General features: G+C 38.3%; 2 protein-coding genes across 2 annotated transcripts; one reads left to right on the forward strand and one right to left on the reverse strand.

Moving 5' to 3' along the window:
- Positions 1-24,958, reverse strand: LOC115729057. The gene is made up of 3 exons (XM_048283911.1): positions 24,945-24,958; positions 21,432-21,434; positions 1-354 (listed from the first exon to the last, which is right to left on the reverse strand). Exon 3 carries the CDS (start codon positions 251-253, stop codon positions 50-52), a length of 204 nt encoding a protein of 67 aa, XP_048139868.1. The 5' UTR covers positions 254-354; positions 21,432-21,434; positions 24,945-24,958; the 3' UTR covers positions 1-49.
- On the forward strand, positions 21,894-24,194 carry LOC115729896. The gene is made up of 3 exons (XM_030660529.2): positions 21,894-22,400; positions 23,439-23,627; positions 23,709-24,194. The coding sequence occupies exons 1-3, from the start codon at positions 21,894-21,896 to the stop codon at positions 23,997-23,999; spliced, it is 987 nt and encodes a 328-aa protein (XP_030516389.1). The 3' UTR covers positions 24,000-24,194.

The raw sequence follows: 24,958 nt of genomic DNA on the forward strand, positions 1-24,958 counted from the left end.
AAAGGAAAAAAAAAAGCTTCACAGGAGAATCGGGTATGGAAGATCAGGCTTAGGCTGTACTACAAAGAAGACAGTCCACCATCCGGACCCAGGCATGGCGAACGCGAGGATAGACTCGGTGCGTGTAGGTCCTGGACTCTCGCAGCAGATCCTCCATCGTCTCCACGAACAGATTCAAGCTCCTTATCGGGGGCACATACAGCGTGAGAGGCACCGCCGAGAAGGCCACCGTGAAGAACAACTGCAACACCATCTGAACTCAGGATCCGAAGAAGCTCGAAATGGGTCGTTGAGGATGAGAGCGACGATGGAAGATCCGGGAATTACAGGGCCTTTTGAGATCAGGACAGAGGACTGGGAGGGGGGAGAGGTCTGGAAATCTGAAGAAACCCTTGAAAACTGGGGATGCTGCAAGAACTGACTGGTTGTTGGCTTTTCAGGTAGGGGTTGACTCGTAAATTATATGGATACTAAATGTCATTCGTTTCGATCTCCCCCGTCCACGGGAAATTTTATAAAAGCTATACAAAAATTTGACGAATCGGGAATGGTCTAGATGTAACACCATGTTTGGCAAGGGGAAAAAAAATAAAAATAAAAGGGGAATCAAACACTTCCAAAGACAAACCAAACATTTTTAGATTCTCTCACATTTGACCTGACCTTTTTCTTTTCTTTCATCGTCCAAATGTAGCATTTAATGTTTTTTTTTTGTCATGATTAGATCATATTTTATTGGGTTACCATCATTTTTCAATCCACGTTTCTTTTCAAATTCACGATTAAGTCGTCCGGCTCTATGTTTGGAAACTTGATTCATCTTCATCAAGTTTTTGGCGGTATCACATGACTGATACGACATCCCGTTGCAACAATTCGGTCTAAGTTGAAAGTGAGTTTTATTCGCGAACCTAATTTGGATAGGCATTCCTAAGCTAGATCTGTTACGGACAAGTACTGTAAATAGCAAACAAATTTAAGTACATGTGAACTCTGATTCGCGCTCTTACGGCTGCTCAACAAGGTTTTTAAGAAGGGCAACAGAAGTCTGAACAACCTCGTCAGATGAATCTGAATTTAGCTTCACTGGGATAGTCTTTCTAGTCATTTTCTCCTTCTGGGCCTAATCTTTGTAGTCATTTCAACAATTTTGGTCGACCCAACCTTTGAACTCGCAGTCTTTTTCTCCTTTATTTCTTGCAACTTGTGGTCATTATTGCTCTCGATCCACCGATACGCGATAGGGGCCACATAAAAAAACTCAGAAATGGAAATTTGATTTCTGTACTGTTCATGAGAGACATAATTGGCGTGGTATCCCGATGAACTGGAAGGGTTGCAGAAAGATTCAAGTTTGAATGGATTTATCCAGGATTGATAATAGGATAAATGAGGATGCATCGCTTTCCCGTTCTTGCCTTTTTTCGACAAGACAAACTGATCATGCTTTTACTTCAGCTTCATTAAAATCATGAGCACGGCCCACATTGTTTCCCAGATGTTAAGTATACGTACATGATGTACAAACTCTAGAGAATTATATTTACTTCCGTCGACATCGATGGTGCTGAATCATTAATCACTTGAACTATAACACTACATACTTGCATCCATGGTGGCGGAAGCGGCGGCCGGCTTGTGCACGACACAACTTACTTAACCAATGTGCCGACACTACACAAATTTTCTTCAAGTAATCTTTCCACAGTACAAACGAATGAACACAAACGGGTTTTGAAATCCCATTCCCATGGTCTAGTCATGTTTGATAAGGAAAAAAAAAACCATTGATTCAGTAGGGGTGTTTAGCCCGAGTCAAGTTCAAGATCCAATAGGTAATTCTCATATGAAGTAAAGGCGGGATGTCCCAACTGATGCGGTTAAATGACTACCTCCTAACTAACACTTAACTAGCAAAATTGTTAGTTTACTTGACATATTATAGTTCGAAGAGATTACTAGATAAATGATCTCTTAATAGCATGATGATTAATTGAAACGATTCATGTTTATTTGCTTTTATTTTTTATTCCTTTTTTACGTGGGCTTTATGTTATCTCCACCCTTTTAGAGAAACCATGCGTTTGATTGGTGGATTATGAATATAAACATCATTCGTATAAAAATGTGAATAATATATTTTGTAGTATACTATCGAGAAGTCTGATCCTCCAATCAAGGAATGGAGAAAAAATACAACTCTCGTGCAGCTTACCAGGATCATATTCTGTAGAAAAAACCACAGACATGATAAAAGTAAGTACTACTATTAGAAAACTAAGCTCATCATGACATCAACTAATTATTTACACATAAAACTTCCTTGATAATCTGGTCCAAATTATTGGCGGATGAACCATGTGGAGCAAGCTCCTTACACTCCATGGCCCTCTTCTTCATATTGTTCCCCAGCTCTCCGTCCATCATCGACTCCCTCACAGCCCCCTCCACCTCCTCACTCTTGACATACTCGCAAACTCCAACCCAAACTCCCGCTCATTACAAACGTACTTACATGGACCGGCCAGACACGGCCAGCAAATTGTTGATACTCTAGCCGTCGAGCTCCCGAGGGCTGATTTCCATCTGCAGTGAGTCAAGAACCCTCCGATCGACAGAAGGGCCATTCAACACCTTCTCTTGAGAGAAAACATCTGTCGCTCGTAATTTCTTCAAGAAACTCACCAGGAAGATCCATTCCACTTGTATCCATCGCCATGTCTGGCCTTATGACCCCACAAGAAATATTCCTCGGTATTGGCCACTCCCATCGCAAACTCCACCAGTTGTTGGTGCATCACAGATGCTATGCTCCCAAAGTTGACGCAAAGCACTGACCTGGGCCTCTTCGAGTCTAGCCATTGGACACATCCACCATGCTCTGTCACAAATTGCATTCGACGTGCTTCAATCGTTCTAAGCAATTTAGTTTAGGAGTAGATCCAGATCAACGAGGACTGGATGCTTAACGCCTCCGGCTCGCGCAAGATTGCCATTAATGCTCTCCATTTAAGTTGGGGGCACCTAAAACTGTTAATTTCCAAGATTCAGATAATCACAAACATGAAACAATGTTCATTTGATCTAATTCTTATATTGCACTTTGAGGTTATTGTTTTTTTCTTTTCTTTTTTTAATGTCATTCTTGCATCACATTTTAAAGAATTATAGTTCCATTATTGTTTTTGTTTAGGAAAGAGAAGTAACTTACATGTGTTTCGAACATCTAAACTAGTATTAAGGACACTGGTGACAATTTGTTAAGTCTACATTTTTTGCATGTACTAGAAAATGGGGGAGTTTTAGCCTCCTGCAGTTGAGTTGGAAGCTGTAATAATCGGACAAGTTTTGGCTGTATGAATGGATGTGCACAAATTCACAAGACAATGTGAACTTAGTTGTTCTATTTCCCCTCGAGGTTTTTTATTATTATTATTATTGCATGTTATTTTTAATTTCTTGTGTTTCTTCGAATGGTTTTTCTTATATGTTTGTTCTTGTGATTGAATTTGGAGTTTTCTCATTTGTAGCAAAGTTTTGATGCATGAAAACTTTGCTCGTTGAAAGAGAAATGTTTGATGCACTAATTATCTAAATTAGTTATATTCAATCACGGCGAACGGATTATTATAGAGGAAAATATTAGTGACCGTCCATTTTAACATAAGTGACACGACTAAGCTACAAAAGGCCACTATAAAATAATGGGTTAATACCATGAAAAACCCTAAACTGGTACACCCGTGACAAATTTACCCCAAACTATTTTTTTGACCACGAAAAACCCCAAACCGGTACATATGTGACAAATTTACCCCAAACTATTTTTTTTACCACCAAAAACCCTAAACTGGTATATTTGTGACAAATTTACCATAAACTAATTATTTTGACCACGAAATACCCTAAACCGGTACACATGTGACAAATTCACCCCCCGTTAAATCGTCACTTTGTTTTGGCTTTTGGTTCGCTACGGTATGGGAGGACACAACCCTTGGTGCTCCACCCATCCGTGCGCTATGGATGGTGTCATCGTACAAGAAGAGACTACCGAAGGAAGGAGGTTCACGATTTGACATAAATAGGTAAGCCTTATGGGCAGCCGGCGGCGAAGATCCCGACCATGGAGACCATGGGGATAACCCGGTAACAATGATACGGAAAGCAAGTCTTCGATCTTACAAAGAAAGGCGATGGCTCGAAGACCTCGTCTCTAATGCTTTTGCCTTCCACGAGACCGCACCTGTTAGATCCGAAGATCGCCTATCTCAAATTGATAAACCTGTAACAAATAGATGGTTAAAACCCCATATTGGTATACCCGTCAACTATCACATGTCACTAAATCAACAATTTGATAGTTAAATTTAATGAAAATTAACAGAGGGTAAATTTGTCACATGTGTACCGGTTTAGGGTAAATTTGTCACGTGTGTACCGGTTTAGGGTTTTTTGTGGTCAAAAAAATAATTTGGGGTAAATTTGTCACAAGTGTACCAGTTTGGGGTTTTCCATGGTATTAACCCTAAAATAATTGGATTACTGGTTTTTCGTTGGGGCAAAAATTGAGTTAATGGGAGGTCGGATGGAAAAATTATATTTGATCAAAATTTAGCCAAATTCGATAGAACCCGTGCATTGGAAGATAAAGGCATTTCTTTTTAAATGTTTTGATGCCTCGAAAGCATATCTATTCATGTAATCTCGACATCGTGCATTAGAAGATAAAGGCCTGTCGAGAATATGCAAACCATCGTGGTTGCGTAATTGACACCATCCTTTGCGAGTTGACTCGAGAAGTTAAGCGCCAATCAACGAGATGCGATAATAAGTACGGGGTCCGGTAACCTGCTATTCACACCAAACTGCAATCTTAATAAGATTACGTTAAGCGAGTTGATAGAGAGATGGAGCTACGGGAGGCATGACTTTGGATGTGCCCATAGTGAAATTTCCATGACTGCGTCGAACGTTACTTTGGTTCTAGGGCTTCACATGGGAACGTAGCCGATACCGATTTTACAAGGACCTTTCTGCTATTTGTATTTGTGAGTTTTCTTAAACCGAGTTTGAATGGGGATAGTAATTCTCATTATCTTACTCTCCTTCATAATTTCTATGAGGTACACCGGTTGGAATGGGGTCAGCTATGCTTGAAAATTTAACAATGTTAGTGATTAGAAGAAAGAAAAAATGTGTGTGATGGATTGGAGGTTATCTTTCATTTCTTCAAGTATTTTAGACGCGCTGGTTATTCATTGTTAAATCTTGACATACATGCCCAAAATATATATCTAATTATTTGTGTGTGAAATTTCTCCCCATTTGGCTAGTTATGACTTTTGCCCAATTAACGTATCTATTTCTAATTGATTTGTGTAGATCCGATTTCATAAGCATGTTGACATGGCTTGGCCTAATCTTCAAATAGATTACAAAACTTTTCCCCATTCATACTAATGGTCCTTTTTCTTTATATGTTCGTGTGTTTTCCTTTCTATCAAGGCATCAAAACATTTTAAGAAAAATGCATTTATCTTCCAATACGCGGGTTCTATCAAATTTGGCTAAATTTTGATCAAACATAACTTTTTCATCCAATCTCCGATTAACTCGATTTTTGCACCAACGGAAGACTGGTAATCCAATTGTTTCAAAATGGTCACAATATTTTCCTCGATAACAATTCATTTGCCGTGATTGAATATAATTAACTTAGATAATTAAGGCATCAAACATTTCTCTTTCCACGAGCAATTTTTTTATGCATCAAACATTTCAAACATGAACATCAATCAATCTCACTTACATCATAGTCTATTTTTGCTTTGACATTGTCAACTTCATGAGCTTCTACAATTGAGAAAACCCCGAATTCAATTGGAAAAAAAAAAAAGATACAAGAAACTCCAATGGAAGAACCACAAGAAATTAAAAAACAAAACATGCAATAATACAAAAAAAAAAACCTTGAGGGAAGTAGAACAGTTAAGTTCACATCCTCTTGTGAATTTCGGAAAGAGAAATTAGTTTTAAAGAGGTGCAAGATCTAGAAAAAGGCGTAGAAGATAGGTGAACTTTATACTACTATGAGTTTTTCATGGAGGAAAGGAAAGCTTCCTGTTAAGGATATGTAGCCCATCAACGTCGCGCATTCGGCATGGTCTCTTGCACTTAGACTTAAAAAGTTAAGTGCCAATCAACGGCACTCAATAATGAAGACATGGTTTGGTAACCTGTTGGTAATACCAAACCTCGTTGTCAACGAGACTCTCTAAACTAAATTGCTAGACAAATGGAGCTGTGAGAGACATGCCTTCCAACTAGATAATTATGAAATATCCAGGACTCCCATGGACGACGCTTTGGTACTAGGCCTAAGCATCATTGGGAAATTGGCAATAATTCAAGAAGATCAGCTTCTCTAGGATTTGAAATAATTAGGCTAATCATAATACCAGAAAGATTACTTATAGATATCTTAAGGATAGACTGGATTCGCTTGGTGACAAAGCAAATGAGGATTTTAGGAAAACCTTTCTCATGTTTGTCTTTGTGAGTTTTCTTTTCCCTTCTTCTGATGGGGATATTGATTCTCACTACCTCACCATTCTTCATGATTTGGATGAAGTACCCAACTATATTTGGGATATGGACGTGTTTGACAATCTAACATTCTTGGTGAGTTAGAGAAAGGGGCAAGCCGTGGCAAGCGTTGGAGGCTGTCTTGCATTCATGAAGGTATTTTAGGTACACTGGTTATTCTTTTTAATTATATGTGTACGAAATATCCCCTTTTGGCTAGTGATGAATTTTGCTCGATTGACATTTTCATTTTCAATTGATTTGTATAGATTTGATTTTATGAGCATGTTAATATGGCTCAGCCTATTTTCAAATAGATTTTCAGACATTTCCCCGTATATCCCGATGGGAAGACATTATGTCTCATGTAATATCGTGGTTCAAGGAAGCATTTGAGAAACTAAAAGATGAGTAGGTGATCAAACGGACAGTTTATTGTTTTCCTTTTTTTTTCTATGCTTGTGTGTGTTTTTTTTTTCTATCGAGGTATCAAAACATTTAAAGAGAATTGCATCTATCTTCCAATACATTAGTTCTATCGAATTTGGCTAAACTTTGATCTTTTTTGCTGGCTGATATGGAGTTGCAATTTAGGCTTCCATGTTGGACATATATAACCACACAATACGTGATTTACTGTTATCAAGTGATGTTATTGGAAGTAAGTATCCCATTAAACATGATGCTGATGAAGATGTCTATATAGCTAACATCATCCTAGTTGATATACACAGTATCAAAAAAGATCATCCTTATGGCATTGAAAATTTTCATTTTTAGGCTTAATGTGGCAAATGTATTATTACTTTTTCCCGGTTAACGTATCTATTTCTAATTAGTTTGTGTAGATATGATTTCATGAGCATGTTGACATGGCTCGGCCTAATCTTCAAGATTCCACAACTTTTCCCTATGCATGCCAATAGCCCTTTTTCTTTTTATGTTCGTGTATTTTTCTTTATATTGATGTATTAAAACATTTAAAGAGAAAAGTATTTATCTTTCAAGATACAGTTTCTATCGAATTTGGCTAAACTTTGATTAAACATCACGTTTTCATCCGATCTTCGATAACTCGATTTTTGCACTAATGGAAGACCGGTAATCCAATTGTTTCAAAATGGTCACAATATTTTCCTCAATACCAATCCGTTTGCTGTGATTGGATATAATTAACTTATATGATTAATGCATCAAACATTTCTATATTTACGAGCAAATTTTCGGTGCATCAAATATTTCAAACATGAGTATCAATCAATCCCATTTACATCATAGTATATTTTTTCTTTGACATTGTCAATTTCATGAGCTTCTACTTTCGAGGGAACCCCAAATTCAATTACAAGAATAAAGATACAAGAAAATCCAGTAAAAGAACCACAAGAAATTAAAATAACATGCAATAATACCAAAGAAAAAACCTCAACGGAAGTAGAACAACTAAGTTCACATTTACTTGTGAATCTTGGAAAGAGAAATTAGTTTTAAAGAGATAGAAGATTTAGAAGAATGTGTAGAAAATAAATTAGTTTTATACTACTATAAATTCTTCGTGATTTGTATGAAGTACCCTATTATGCTTGGGGTATGACTGTACTTGACAATACAACATTTTGAGTAAGTAAAAGAAAGGGGCAAACTATAGCAAGCGTCGGTGGTTGCCTTGCACTCCTATAGGTATTTTAAGTACACTGGTTATTCTTTTTAATTATTTGTGTGCAAAATATCTCCCCTTTTGGATTATGATGAGGAGTTTTACCCGATTGACGTTTTTATTTCCAATTGATTTGTGTAGATTTGGTTTTATGAGCGTGTTACATGGCTCAGCCTAGTTTTCAAATAGATTCTCGGACTTTTGCCCTGGTTAACTAGGTCGAGTGTGTTGACGTCGTTTTGGTCCTGGGCCTTCTTGTCATTGGGAAGCCAATAATAATTCGAGAAGATCATCCTCTCTCGGCGCAGGGGTGAAAATACCGATTAGAAGTAAATTTTTGCATATTATATTATATTTTTTTGTTTGATCTTTTTTGCTGGTTGTTATGGAGTTGCAATTTAGGCTTCCTTATTGGAGATGTACAACCATACAATACCTGATTTGTTGTTACCAAGTGGTGTTATTGGAAGAACCCCATCAAACATGATGCCGATGGAGATGTCTACGTAGCTAACCTCACCCTAGTTGATATACACAGTATCAAAGAAGATCATCCTCGCTTTTGGAGTAGGCTGTAGGTGTGTAGATAGATCCTCAATTGTTTTTGTCAAATTTAGATGTTCTTAGGCGCCTAGCAAAAAATTCTCTACATTCTATGGCATTGAAGGCGAATTTGTTAATACTTTTGCCCGGTTAACGAATCTATTTCCAATTGATTTGTGTAGATCCGATTTCATGAAAGTGTTGACATGACTATGTCTAATCTTCAAATAGATTCCAAAACTTTTCCCCATGCATGCTAATGACCCTTTTTCTTTCTATGTTCATGTGTTTTTATATCTATTAAGGCATCAAAACAGTTAAAGAGAAATGCATTTACCTTTCAGTACACGGGTTCTATCGAATTTGGCTAAACTTTGATCAAACATCATGTTTTTATTCGATCTCCGATTAACTCGATTTTTACACCAACGGAAAATCGGTAATCCAATTGTTTCAAAATGATCACAATATTTTCCTCGATAGCAATCTGTTTGCCGTGATTGAATATAATTAACTTAGATGAGTAGTACATCAAACATTTCTATTTCTACGAGCAAATTTTCGATGCATTACACATTTGAAACATGAGTATCAATCAATCACATTTACATCATAATTTATTTTTTCTTTGGCATTGTCAATTTCATGAGCTTCTACATTCGAGAAAATCTCAAATTCAATTACAAGAACAAAGATACAAGATAATATAGTGCAAGAACCACAAGAAATTAAAAATAACATGTAATAATATGACGAAAAAAACCTCGTAGAATGGCTAAGTTCACATTTACTTGTGAATCTCGAAAAGAGAAATTAGTTTTAAAGAGGTAGAAGATTTAGAAGAAGGGTATATGATAAATTAGCTTTATACTACTATGAGTTCTTCGTGATTTGTGTGAAGTACCCTACTATGCTTGGGTATTGTCATGCTTGATAAGCGTTGGTGGTTGCCTTGCATTCCTACAAGTAATTTAGGCACACTGGTTATTCTTTCTAATTTTTTGTATGCGTAATATCTCCCCTTTTGGCTGATGATGAGTTTTTCCCGTTGACGCTTTTATTTCCAATTGATTTGGGTGTAAATTTGATTTTATGAGTGTGTTGATATGGCTCGGCCTAGTCTTTAAATAGATTCCTAGACTTTTGCCCCGGTAAACTAGGCTGAGCATGTTGACATCAATTTGGTCCTAGGCCTTCGCGTCGTTGGAAAGCCAGAGACAATTCAAAAAGATCATCCTCTCTCAACGCAAGGGTGGGAGTACCGATTAGAAGTAAATTTCTGCATATTATATTATATTTTTTTGTTTGATTTGTTTTGTTGGCTGATATGGAGTTACAATTTAGGCTTACATATTAGAGACATACAACCACACAATACGTGATTTGCTATTACTAAGTGATGTTACTGGAAGTAAGTACCTCATTAAACATGTTGTCGATAGAGATGCCTATGTAGCTAACCTCACCCTAGTTGATATACACAGTATCAAAGAAGATCATCCTCGCTTTTGGCGCAGGCTACGAGTTTTTTAGCTTTTGGTGTAGATAGATTCTCATTTGTTTTTGTCAAATTTAGATGTTCTTAGGCACCTAACAAAAACTTCTCTACATTCTATGGCATTGGAAAAATTGATTTTTTAGCTTAATATAGTGAATCTCTTGTTACTTTTGCCCAGTTAACGTATCTATTTCTAATTGATTTGTGTAGATCTAATTTCATCAACATGTTGACATGGCTCGGCCTAATCTTCAAATAGATTCCAAAACTTTTCATGTTGCATGCTAATGGCCCTTTTTCGTTCTATGTTCTTGTGTTTTTATTTCTATCGAGACATCAAAATATCTGGGAAATCATGCTTTCGAAATGCTGGTTCATGGCTTCAAACTGCTCCTTCAGAGCATCCTGGACAGCAACATTGATATCTGCTCTTTCGGGTATTTTTCTCGCTACTGATCGAGTAATGTGTAGAGAATCCGTGATAAATTACCTGCATAAGGAGATGACATGGTGAGTACAATACCCGAGAGACGTCAAGTCTATCCATGGCGTAACTAGACTCACGGACAGTGCATGACTAGACTCATTACCTTATTGCAGGGAATTTCAGTTTCATCGGACTTTAGAGGAAAATTCATGAAAAGTCACTTAATGGTCAAAATGATGTAAAAATTTACAACCTTGTAGCCGAGAGGCTTACGAGTACAATACCCGAGAGACGTCAAGTCTATCCATGGCGTAACTAGACTCACAGACAGTGCATGACTAGACTCATTACCTTATTGCAGGGAATTTCAGTTTCATCGGACTTTAGAGGAAAATTCATGAAAAGTCACTTAATGGTCAAAATGATGTAAAAATTTACAACCTTGTAGCCGAGAGGCTTACGAACAACTTTCATGTTGGGTGGTCATACTAGAAATGGACGAATAAAATCAATTTAATGTGTATTTTCGAAAACTCATGTTCAGAAAACTGTTCTATCCGCCTATTGTTGAAAGAACGGAGGGCCCACTTAAATTGTGAATTTAATTATGAAATTTTGTAGACTATTAGATGAAGTATAGACCTACAACTTTTGTGTTTGGACATTCTGCAAAAAGGGCACGTTTTCCGATACTAAACCGTAGAATGATTCTGGAGTCTGAAAACGTGTGAAATTCCAGCCCGCTCTATCTTGACTATTAATTCCTTATTAAATGGAAAATACATTGGATTGTCACGAAAAATTTAATTCTGATATATTATGATCTTCCGAACATTTTTCATGAAGAAGAGTTTGTTGAATTGTGAACGGAAAAGGGTTAGAAAAATCACCGAATGAATGAAGGTCTGCCAGTCAAAATACATTGCAGTTTCTGTGCATCAGAAAAAACGTGAGTTCTCTTTCACTTCGTCCCAAGTAAATAAATCCCTTTAGTTCTGGATTTTTTAAATGTTGGAGATTATTACATTGCCCACAACTTTTGTTGAGAGTGTTTACTCGAAGCTTGATCGTAGAATTTAGTAAAAATTGCGCAACAGAACAAGACAAATCAGAATTGAGGGAAACTGATGAAGTTACTATTAATGTAAAGACTACGGAATCGAAGTCATAAAGTACAAAATTAGAAACATGATAATGAAATTCCTAAACAATCGACCTATGAAAGTAAAGACATGACTCAACTTTCTAAGCAAAGCAAGAAATCAAACGGTCTTTCTTTTCTTAGAGGCCACATGCTCTATAGACGAATGGGCTTGTAAGGCGCGCCGTAATCGTGAGAACTATGATAATTCTCATTTTATACTTAAATGAATGATTTACTAAAAATCAAAATTTAGGTGTTAACAAGGCCTTCGCATCGTTGGAAAGTCATGGATAATTCAAAAAGATCATCCTCGCCCAGCGCAAGGGTGGAAGTACCGATTAGAAGTAAATTTCTGCATATTATATTTTGTTTTTTTTTTTTGTTTGATTTGTTTTGTTGGCTGATATGGAGTTGCAATTTAAGCTTACATGTTGAAGATATACAACCACACAATATGTGATTTGCTGTTACCAAGTGGTGTTACTGGAAGTGAGTAGCACATTAAACCAGATGTCGATGGAGATGCCTATGTAACTAACCTTACATTAGTTGATATACATAATATCAAAGAAGATCATCCTCACTTTTAGAGCAGGCTACAAGTGTGTAGATAGATTCTCATTTGTTTTTGTCAAAGTTAAATGTCCTTAGGCACCTAGCAAAAACTTCTCTACATTCTATGGCATTGGAAAAATTGATTTTTTAGCTTAATGTGGCGAATCTTTTGTTACTTTTTCCCAGTTAACATATTTATTTCTAATTGATTTGTGTAGATATGATTTTATAAGCATGTTGACATGGCTTGGCCTAATATACAAATAGATTGCAAAACTTTTCCCATACATGCTAACGGCCCTTTTTCTTTCTATGTTCGTGCGTTTTGGCTATTCTCTTTTTAGGACATGGTTATGGTTTCGGGGTTCTTTTATTCTGATGCTTTGTTCTGTAATTTTCTTATCTTCATTGTCGATCTGATTTTTTCTGTTAATCTTTTTCTCCCCTTTGGTGTTGTTGATGATAGTGATCCAAAGAGCTGCAAGTTCAGGCGATTTTCATTTCTATTTTTGCTTGGGAAGATCGTTTGAAATCTAATGCACAGCCCATCGCAAGAAGATGAGGATCCACGCCAACACATATGTTCAATATGTCATCTTCCAAGGAAAAATGGCACGCTTTTTCTTTAGTTCTATAGCAAAAGTTGAGGTTAAAATAATGACAGAAGAACTCTTACTCATCCCGAATCAGCATACCATTCCGAAGCAATAGCAGTGACCAATCAACGAGACAAAGCAACAAGAAGCTTGAAACCCTAAAACGTTGCTACTTCACCAAAACTTCAACACCGTTAGATGCAACTTGTTTTGGAAGTACAACAACAATCAATGAGGCAAGTCTTATCCAGACTAGAGCATGGGGCACTGGCTCTTCTATTGTCTCAGAGTAATAGGGAATCTTTCATCGTACACACCGGAATTTTCCAATTTAACAATGTGAGATTTGTAATTGTATATTCAAGACCCAGCAAAAAGTGCATGGAGTTGATTACTTGACCACAAAACAAACATAGAAACATTCTTATTCTTCCCATAGTCAAGTTAATTATTCTTCTCGAACTAATCAAGCGTCTTCAAAGACCGAGCTTTTTCCCCTTTTCCTCTTTTGTTCGACAAACCATGCTTAAAACCCCCAAACGGATTTGGGCATGTGGTATCGATGATTAAGATTTATATTTATATCATGATGCGGCTAATATGTGCATAAGCCTTTAGCTTATATTGTAATTACCAAGTTGCTCCCAATGTTGAGCATGCCGTTTAATCTTGAGCATCATGACTGTAAAATGGGATTAGTGTCTAAGTGAATGCAAGAGACCACCGATTCATGTAGATGCACAAGTGGGTACAAAGGTGCTTCCTGCTGGCGCTTGTCCTCGTACAAGTGTCACGAGCTCATCCTACAAGTGTCACTAGCATACTTTTAAGGGTCAATCCGTGTACCACCTTAAGTTTCCTTTTTTTTTTTTTTTGGGTAAGGTAAGAGTGTAGTTTCCTTTGATCGTTGGAGCGCCTAAATTTAGCCTAACTTAGCGTAGAGAGGGAGTTCTAGAGAGAGAAGCGGATGATCAAAATGAGGGGAACACGTTTTTATATAGTGGAGGATCTCTCGTTACAACCGTTGATCCTATCTCGATCTTTATATAATGAAGGGCATCTTGTTACAATCGTTGATCCTTTGTCGATCCAAAGATTAAGATCGTATCTTCCATCTACTCAACTACGGACATTAAATGAGAAGGTTATAGAGCACGGGACAATTACCATATTGCCCACCCTTGAGAATTCTATAGAGAACGCTAGAAAACTATAGAAAATTCGACATGTTGGGATATGTTATATTTTAAATGCATATTTTTATATATATACATAATAAATTATGATTCTTATGATTATTTCAATCAAATTAATTTGATTCAAATCCATAAATAAATAAAAAGATCTTACAATGAATTTACACTAAAAACATTAATCCTTCATTTATTAGTATCATTCATTGTTTTGAATTGACAAATTCAACAACATTCCATTATAATAATCCACCATTTCTTGGTGGAGTTTTTGTTTTTTGTTTTTTTACAATATTAGGTTTTTATAAATTTGCATTTTTACCCCTAAAAGATTGAAAATTTTCAAAATTGACTCGTACGTGTCGGATTTGGCATGTCAGAAGAGTTGACCATGTGTCGAAAATCCGACACGCATTAACTCGAAGAGTGTCGATCTGCATAATGTATAGCCCAAAGTTAGGTTTAACCCAATCGGATTTGGAGTGTCATTTCTATTCGGGCCCGGTTCTCAAATGATAATCTCTTGGTGACCTAATTTAGGGCCAGAGATGAGATTAGCCAGGCTACAACATGTTGGGACGGATTGTGAATGTTGAGGGTTCTTCATTAGGCTTCTAGTGAATATTAGTTTGACATACTTAATTTGTTCACACCAGATATTATAATCGATGATGATTCTCATAATGAAAGGATGTATTCTTCAGTAACTATAGATTTAGCATTCAATCAATTACGATTCATTGTTTAATGGAATCATACGATTTTAAAATCGTGGTGCTCTAGCGTGGACTAAAGTAGAAATATAAATAATTTTCGAAGCCATACTCATGTTAAATCACTTACCGGTGACCAATGAGTCGATAGAGTGCCTTAGTCTCATTTTTCAAGTCACGTGCTAGTTCTCTATTTTGCGTGAATTTTGTTCCTCCGGTGGGCCACATTTAGCAGCACCTTCCCAAACAGTAACAAAGTGAATTCAACATGCAAAAATCCATCCCAACCACAAACGAGGTCATAGTTTTTATCTCATATTCCATATTAAAGCTTAGGTTAGCAACAAGTTTGAACTCAATAGTCACACGGGAGAGATACGAGTTTTTGCAACTCCGACCAATGCCTTGATATGTGAGAAGGAGATTGTTGGGGTTTATCCCATATCGGTTGTGGAAAGAGCCGGTGGTCTATTTATAAGTTTGAGGGAAAATCTCATCCTTTGAGCTAGCTTTTGAGATTAGAATGGTCCAAGACCACCCAACAGTAAACTCGCAACTACATTGAAAATCCAGTCTCAATCTCAACTTTAGGAAAGCTCTCGTTACTAAAGTTGTAAGAAGAAATCCAAAAATCATCTCAATCTCAACTTCGGGAAAGCTCTCGTTATTAAAGTTGTAAGAAGAAATCCAAACATGCCCAAAGTGTACTTCTGTGACTTTCATCATCATGGCCGGCCATTGTATAAGGGAAAACTATCTTGTGGCCACATCATATTAGAATAACCAATTTACGCAAGTCTCTTTTGATAAGCACTTGTTAATGGTACACATTATCATTGATAAGTACATGAGATTCTATGTTATTAATGGTACACATTATTATTCTTCAACCTAAAGTAGTATTGTTGCTGATTATCCTGAAGAGGCTTGACTATGAGAGGCAAGCCTTGGGAAGGTCAAAGAGAGAGCAAAATCGAAAGAGAGTGGGAACAGCTTGGTGAAACAGAAAAGGATAACTCGGAGAGAATTAGGGTTAAAGACAATCTTGTACTCCATTACGTGTTCAAGTTCCAACGGACGCACATTCTCCCTCCATAGAAAAATGGAAATATTAGTTCACGTGGTCCTCCCACAAAGTGGGGTCATGATTCATCGACACCACATCAGTCCACATACTCGTTCCCATAGGAATCACCATGTTGTGTACTGTAATATCCTCCGGTGCCTGTCTTAGCACATCCATCCTTGGGCTATTCAGCCGCAGAACTTCGCTGACCACCCATCCCACCTGCAGTTAATCACAAGTCAAAATAACATTACGAATCGAGAAGATGTAATTAGGCATAAATGAGTCAAACCAGCAAGGGTTATGGGCAAGTGTCCGAAAACTATTATGCAATTATGGATCTTGCGTGGACCTGTCAAGATAGACACTAACTGCTTCACTTGACAATACCATGAAGTTTTGTTATATGGTGATCATATGCTACAATTTCAGATTCTGGGATACTTGTTTTTTTTTTTTTTGGGGGGGGAGGGGGCTACGGGCAAAGGCCCGGCAACCCATGCCAGCCACCGGGGAGGGCCATGAAGCCCTCGCCTATGGCCCGACAATCGCCAAGGAAACCTTGGCTAGCAGAGGGAAATATGGAAGAAGAAAAGGAAATGAAAAGGAAAAAAAATTCGACATTTTAAAAAAAAATTACAAAAACTCATGCATCAACACTAATCGTGCCACTGTTGAACTCCACTATGATAGTCCATCAGTTGTTGGGCTTGTTTTAGGTGTTCATCCAAGCACTTGGCAAGTCCAAAATGTTATAGAAGATTGTAAGAGATGTCTGGCCCAATTTAAAAGTGTTTTACTAGTGCGCTGTCCGAGAGAAGCAAATGAAGGGGCTGACTGGATCGCCAAAGCTACCAGTAGGAATGTTCTATCCTCTAATTGTGATATCAAACATCTACGTTGTAACTACGACACTTAAAGGACAAAGTATCTTTTTCGACCAAAAAATAAAATAAAAAGATGATCGTGTCACGTAATTCAATCAAAGCTGGGCTTGGGAGACACACTGCGTGCCGTCTCTTCTGCTTCTTCTCCTTCTTCTCCAACAGCCTTGTCGTAACTACTCATTCTTCCACCACCAACGGTCTCTCCACGGACACCATCCATCTCTCCACGGACACCATCCATCTCTCTCTTTCTCTTCTACGTCTCGGAGTCAATCCCACAGCTTCTGATGTGGATAATATTGTGAGTTCTTCCGCACCAGATAGTCAATACCTAGACGGGACGTGTCCCCAAGAAGTATGTGCCCTAATACGTCTTGGGACAAGTGAAGTCAAACTTCTTACTGTGTGCTGTCGGTTTCAGTAGAGCTCTCAGTTAATGGAGATGAGCGCACCTGAGGAAGTGCACCCATTTATGTTTTCCAATCAAGATAGAGGAGGCGCTTTGAGATTTGTCGGTCCAATGCATGGCGTGACGATGTACATGGGATGGGACGAAGTCTTAAATGCCTTTGGATCCATCTCGGGAGGCAATGTCCATCTAGTGAACAATGAACATAGCTCCTATGCCATTCACCTGGACCTTACAATCATAGAATGTACTTTAAAGTGCCCTAATAGAAAGATTATTCTCTCCCCACCTTTCTTCATTCCACTGATCCGACTACCCAATTTCCGTCCATTCATATTTTTGAGTTTCCATGGCTTGCTATAATTGAGTTGTTAAGAGGATTTAAGGGATTAATTCTTATTGTGAACGAGGAACGAGGGAAATAATATATATGAAATTAGAAGAACAATTACGAGTAGGGATAATCGGTTTTCGGTCCGGTCCAATTTCTCTCAAGAATCAGAAACCGGATCGGTGGTCTCGATTCCCACCTTTCGAACCCGGGGACGGGACCGGTTCCCTGGCGGTCCAATAAAACCGGTCCAAAGGATTCCCATATAGTTTGACATGAAGTTCATCTTTCTAGTGCGGCTGATTTCGATGCAAACTAGTCATCATATGATTTTCAAAGAAGCTGTTCCAGCGTTTTCAATAGTAAATGACTGAGGAAATCCCAGGAAGGGATTCATGAACTAGCAGCAACCCCCTTCACAAATTTTTGTTCTGCTCCTGAACAACAAGTCTGAAGAAAGAAACGCGGCCCAAACAATCAAAACAACCAAATGAGTGCCGTTACTTGCACCAAAAAAATGGAACGAAACCAACCAAATAGAAAATAGCCTAGGAATTGAAAAGCAACCCAGATTTATTGATAGTCTCCAAAGAGACTATGTCCTGTTGACTAGACTAAAGAGACCATACATCCATACGGATCACATTTCTTTAGCCAGTGACCCGCAGTGCAAAAATAGAGAAATTCATAGAAACACACTATAGTTTTGTACAATTTACTAGCAGTCTCTTACCTGTGAGTTCATTCAATGATGTCTTATCCATCAGAAAGAACATTAAAGAGTAGAATTGCTAGGAAAAATTAAAATCTTTCGATCTAGTCCGGTCCGATCCTATAGCCTATGGAATTGGAAAGCAGACCACCCGAACTCTGATTCCAATTTTAACGACTTGGAACTAGATTGCCACCCTCCGGAAATCGGAAACCGGACCACTAGTCCGCCTTAGTCCGGGGAGGTTCCCGATTCGATCAATTCAACTTGCTTACATCTAATTAGGAGAAGTCAGCTGAAACCGAATATAATAAGCAAATAGTTGGGCTCAAGTCAGGTTTAAAGCCCATGATGAGCAGTAAGTGAGGCCCACTATGGAAAAAAGCACCTAGAAAATGGTTACGTTTATAATTTCAAGGAAAATTTGTTGTAAATTTCTTTTTGAAAAGGAAATATTTTTTCACGGATGCATTAAACTCTTTGCAAAATGTACTAAGCCTTAATTAACTTCTATCACACGACATATAAAACGTATACTCATGCTTTTTTCTATTATGATGCTAATTTTAGCGTAAGGAACAAAAGATTATGATTAAAAAAAAACATAAGAAAATTAACTATTTACAATCTACAAAAGTATTTATATTAGGAAATATAATTGAATAAAATTTTCTTTAGAATTTGATGATATAACATCTGTAGCCCTTATATCACACAAGTAATACATGTCTCTTTTTAAATTTTTTTTTGTCGGAAATCCATGTCTATTTAAGAAAATTATAAAAAAAAAAACACACACACACACACAACTTTTCATTTTTAAAATGATTATCAGTTCATTTTTAGATAATGATGGGGGAATAGTGCAATTCTCAATGCCTTGGAGTAAAAGCCAAAAAATTCTTTTTCACTATATTGCGCGTCGAAATCCTTCGACAGGGCTTTTTTCTGTTTATGGGTTCTAGGCCTAAAACGACTATGGCCCAAAAAGGGTTAATAACGCGAGAATCTTTTATCGAACTTAATCCGTTCGTTTTTTGAAAAGGAGTTCTGGGTCGGTTTTGGACAGAGAGTGTCAAATGCGGTAGATTCATACAAAAGGTGTGTCACAAAACAACTTCGACGGCCCAATATGTGTAATAGTAGCAGTATATAACAAGTCTCGACACGACCCCGGAATTAAATCGACGGGATCGGGAGATGATATAGGACACAATGCTGGAATTCAATCAACAAGACTGGACGGGGGATTGTAGGACACAATACCGGAATTAAATTGACGGTCTTGGACAAGATGGGTGAAGGGTGCAACACCGGAATTTAATCAACGGATCTGAATCTAACAAGTAGACGCCGGAATCTAATCGACGACACCCAACTCTGGATATGATACTCGCCGGAATTGAATCGATGATGGGGATCTAAAAACTATAGCTAGGCTAGGCTAAAGGTTAAAGGCTAAGAGCTAGTTGAAAATGCAAGTGTTTTGGATTTGTTGTGTGTGTGTGCATCTTGCTACTGCGAGGTATTTATAGGCAAGCTCTTTGGTAACCGCTGAGCGGTTTCTTCCTTTGGCCCCACGCTTTGCTCTTTTCCATAAGCCACGTAGATGGCGGTTTCCCAGTCTTCGCGCCTTTTCTTTTTACCTCGTGGCGATTACCGCCAACTGCCTCGATCGTGGCCTCCTTCCGCACACTTTTTCTTGCTCTAGAAGGAAGTGGCGCCAGAGTTTACCCCGACACGTGGCACCTTTCTGATTGGCACGTACCTTGCTTCGGTGTTCCTTCCCGTAGCTGATTATCGCTTCCTCACGTGCTCATCACGAGTCTTTCTTGGATTATTTTAAGTGTCAACACACTACAATATTTCTCAACCACCTGCATTGCTTCTCATCATGACCGCATGTTCAACTCTAGACTCCATCCATGGTTCATCGCTTCATGAGCAAGCAATGCTTCGACTCTTTTCTCCAAAAAAATAAAATTTAGGATCTTGTGAGCATTTTATCTTGTGGAAGAAACTTATTGGGCAAAGAAATTGGCCGGCCAACCGTAATTTATTAGTCATGGATTCATAGTCACTACCACTATGCGTTTTTATCCATGATCAATCTGTACTGGCCCGTGCTAAAAAGATTTCTCTCCAGTTCTCAAATATCATTTCACAAGGCCTTCTCCAATGCAAGTATATACGCTCGGCCACCAAGGTTCAAAAAGCTTCCTCTAGTAAGATACAAAGGTTAGACAAATGGTGCGCGTTAATCAAAATCATCCCAAGAGGAAGTCAATGTAACGCTTTTGACGGTGTCGTTTGTTTCGATGAAAGAGCTTCCCATGAATTAGATTTCCAGCCTTTCACGTGTTTGGTTGGCTGCAAATGGTTAGTCGACGAAAAACTAATAATCTTCCTTAAAAAGATCTCCATAAAAGTTGTTTTCCTATATCATGAGTTTTACACAAAACAAACGCACCTTAAAATTGATCTTGCGGAACAGAGGCTTCATTATTATGTGGGTTATATCACGAAAAAAAAAATCCCAAACCGATACGCATGTGATAAGTTTACCGAAATTTAATTTTTGACCACAAAATACAGTAGCCAATTAACTCTAAACTGGTACACCTATGACAAATTTACCCTTCGTTAGTTTTCATAAAATTAGGTTACTACCACTAAAAATCCCAAACCGGCATACTCATCAACTGCCGCGCATCATCTAACTTAGTAATTTAATGGTAATATTTAACAAAAAAAACTAACAAATGGTAAATTTATCATTTGTGTATTAATTGTTTGGAGTTTATACGTGGTCTTAACCCTCATTATACATGTGGAATGTGGCCTCGCAGTAAATGAATGATTGTGAATGTATCGAAAGACAATATCACCTCGGATCAAGATCCGCTTGCCCTCTCTTTGTTGACAAACCCCAACTAGTTTATTCCAATGTCGTAAAAGGAAGACAATAAAAGAACAATTTAGGAAGGCGTGATTACAAGGCCATCATGTCTCTCAGGTTGTGGAGGAAAAAAGGATAAAGGCAATTCGGTGTAAAGCGAAGGCTAATCGCTTTAGGTGGGATTAGTGCTCGAGCTGTAAATCCTAAATTTGCGGACTTTAATATAGGGTGGGGGATGTCCATAAGCTCGAGAGCTGGGGTGCATAAAGCAATTGCAATAAAGCTACATTTAGAATACTTTTCGATATTTTTTTCCTTCAACTTTAAACTAATTTTATCGTATTGTTGATTTCAACCGAATATAGTCGATTTTGAAGCAAGAATTATTATCTTCACTGTTAAATCATTTGTGAGAGTTTTATGGCCGATCATGTTGAGGCCAGCTTTTTCGATTGATTATGTTCGGGTTACGTCGAATCATGTTACAATATTCATGATCAATTGTTATGATAACGTGCTCCCCCGTGATCCTAGCACCAACATTAAACGATTTCTTTAGTACCACTCTAATAAAAAGTTGCAAATTGGATCCAATCTCGTGGCCAAGAAAACGGAGTGGGGACACGAATCCAGTTTAAATTCAGGGCACTCCAATGTGGAAGAAGCAAGAGAGCGATGGAGATGGAAGAGGCAGAAGGGTCGTTCCCCTTCCCAACGTACGAGTGCGGATTCTACGTGCAAAGTCCTTCCACAGTCTCTCATGCCTACTACAGCAACCACGAGCGACTCTCCACATCCTTCCCCGGCCATCCCAATCCCACCCAACAAGCCATCTCCTCCTCCGCATACACCCTCTCCCGCCACTCCTCCCGCGCGTCCAACTACTCCTCGGCCATATTGCCCCAACACCGGGATGATCCCGTGGTCTCCGATAATGCCGAGAAGCGCCTCATTGCTTTCAATGGGGACATGGGCGGTGGCGATGATAAGGAGGATGACGATGAGCAAGTGTCTTTCCAAGAGAAAGTGAAGTGGTGGAGGTACTTGTCCTTCGGTTATAATCCCTCGTCCAATGGTTGGATTTTGTTGCAGATAAGTTGGAGGATGATGGTGAGCTTGGGAGTAGCATTGCTCGTTTTCTTTTTAGCCACCAAACCCCCCAAACCTGACGTTTCCGTTAAGGTAATTTAATCGATACTCATGCGTTTAGCAATATATCCTCGCCATAAACGATTCGATTCACACACGCTTCTTCTCACGAAATCTAGTAGCTTATCATGGTACGCTTAGATTTTTGCAATGAAATATGGATTATCATGTTGTTAAACGTTTAGCCATAAAAGGTAATTTTTTTGATTTGTGAATTTAAGAGTTGAGCAACTGGGTAATTTTGGAAGGATTAAGAAACCGGATTGGCCATTTTCTCACTCTTCAATTAGGCCGTCCGGTTCGATTAAAAAAAAATTAGGCCGTCCGGTCCCTTTGTCAACGGTAATGCTAGATTAGCGTTAGTGGGTCCCATCCTTCACATGTATGGTTGTCCTAGAGCCCACATATCTTATTACAAAGAATAAGATTTTTTTTATCGTTGGAAAAACTGAGGTTAACCGAAAGTATCATTACTATACTTAGCAATGAAATACTAGGAAAAACCCACATACGGCGAAAATTTTTTGTTGCCAAGTAGAAGTCCCATTACCTATTAAAATAGGAACTGAAAGTGGAATGAAGGGCATAATTCACTTGAGTTGTAGTGTAAACTGTATGTGATGTAGCTCGAGTAGAAAGTAAAAAACCAATGGGAACTAGAATGAAAAGTGCAGTAGCAATAAATGCAAGAATACTTACTTCCATAATCTCATTTTTTTTTAATTTGGCAATAACTCGGGATTTAATTCCATAGAGATGATAAATCTTTCGCCTATAAATTTAATGGGATGAATTACACCTTGATGATATTGAATCGGATCAATATCATGAATAATCCTTTTCTCCTTGGAAGTGGTCGCAACGACTTTCCAAAGAAGAACTCTTCTATACGACATAGGTACAGTCTGGGGTGGTCCAAACATAAGAGAACAAGTAGAAGCGTTCTTTCAAAAGATCAATTCATTCCATTACTAGCAGTTCCTAGATTCATGGAGGCAATAGAACAACATGTAAAGTTAGATTTCTCTATAAAAATATAAAAGTAAGATGCACATAGCATTCGGGTTTTAGGTGGACGGGATCCCAAATTTCGTATTGGGAGAGGGAGTGGACGACACGGGAGTATCCACAAAGATTTTGAGCTGCAACATATCGATGCGACTTTGGGTGGACAACAAGTCAAAGCTCTTCGGCCTTCACATTCAACCCCCGATCATTCACCTCTACTTCGGTCGCCTACCTCTCGCCATTGCACGTCATGTGAGCTTCCCTCGCCTTTCCTTCAACACAAGTCGATTCAATTCGAAATAAGCGTGTGGCTAATGTTGTTAAGCTTCGTAGGGTGGGGAGTTATACGCCGGGAGTGGAGGGACGACGTCGTTCGGGATGTATGTGGGGACGAGGAACAAGGCGATGTACGGGGCGGGGAGGAGCATGCAAGACATGCTGGAGGGAAGCAAGGGAGGCCTGGCTCTGAGGGTTGGGGTGAGATTGAGGTCGACCATTCGCGTGGTGGAGGGACTGGTGCACGTCCGGTTCCACCACCAAGCCCACTGCTCGGTGTTGCTGTCCAAAGCCGACGACGCCCAGACATTCCACAGCACCTGCATGCTCGTACCTACAGTTTCTTGATCCATTGATGCATGCTCTAGTATCATCTGCAATGGAGGTGCAAAATCTTAAATTCTGAAACTTTCTGATGAAGTTCCTTCCATTTATTATCATCGTGTACATGTGAAAGAGCAAAATTTTGCAAGTACGTAATGTATCCTATAGCTTGAGCCTATTTCAAGGTAATATACACATCGAAAATCTCATATTTTTCTGCATACCATACTTTTTATCCGCCTTTGATTGATGAGTTACAAACTTAAAAACGCATGGGAATGCATTGCCCACATTTGTTTTGAGTCACATCGGTGGTACCTATTTCTACGGCCCACTCGAATTTAATTTCTCCCATAAAGTTTGACCATCTTTCAATTAGGAAAATGCTTTTTTAATTTAATAGTCTAACGGTACTATCAGTTATTTCTGATTATTGATCCACACACCATCAATGTGTGTTATATATAAAGCATTCATTAATTGGAATATGGTGGGGTTAGAAATAATGATAGTACTTTCAGAATGTCAAGCTAGCGGCTTCCTTCAAATTAACAGCCGACCTAAAGATTCACTCGAGTGCTCTTTCAACCTCCAAATTTTCAATGTGAGATTCTAATATTACTTTGCGTATTTCGTGGACCTCCAAGAAATTAGGTTCCTTAATTATGAGAGATGATATTGTCCATTTGACCAAAAAAAAAAATATACTTTCGACGTAGTATTTCATCTATATCTCCTACCTTGTCTGTATTACGTAGAAATTAGATATCTTTACAAGTGAGATAAGGGATGCAACATAACAATGGATCTCATTGATAAAGACTAGTTATTATCCCATGGATTAGATTAAGAGGATCGAAAAAGTACAGGCGTTCATTTTCTCATGACGTATCATCCACCAAAAAGAATTCAGAGTTTCGGAATTAGCAGCACGATTTGAGCAAGACATTAGTCACTGTCACAAAGTACAGAAAAAGAGAGGA

Source organism: Rhodamnia argentea, chromosome 8 (assembly GCF_020921035.1).
Source record: "Rhodamnia argentea isolate NSW1041297 chromosome 8, ASM2092103v1, whole genome shotgun sequence".
Classification (NCBI taxonomy): domain Eukaryota; kingdom Viridiplantae; phylum Streptophyta; class Magnoliopsida; order Myrtales; family Myrtaceae; genus Rhodamnia; species Rhodamnia argentea.

Bases quoted from the DNA above. Each gene is read 5' to 3' on its own strand.
- LOC115729057 (XM_048283911.1), bottom strand. From the start codon at position 253: ATGGTGTTGCAGTTGTTCTTCACGGTGGCCTTCTCGGCGGTGCCTCTC.
- LOC115729896 (XM_030660529.2), top strand. From the start codon at position 21,894: ATGGAGATGGAAGAGGCAGAAGGGTCGTTCCCCTTCCCAACGTACGAG. The intron at 22,401-23,438 runs GTAATTTAATCG...TTCGGGTTTTAG, and splicing joins AACCTGACGTTTCCGTTAAG to GTGGACGGGATCCCAAATTT. The intron at 23,628-23,708 runs GTGAGCTTCCCT...TAAGCTTCGTAG, and splicing joins CTCTCGCCATTGCACGTCAT to GGTGGGGAGTTATACGCCGG.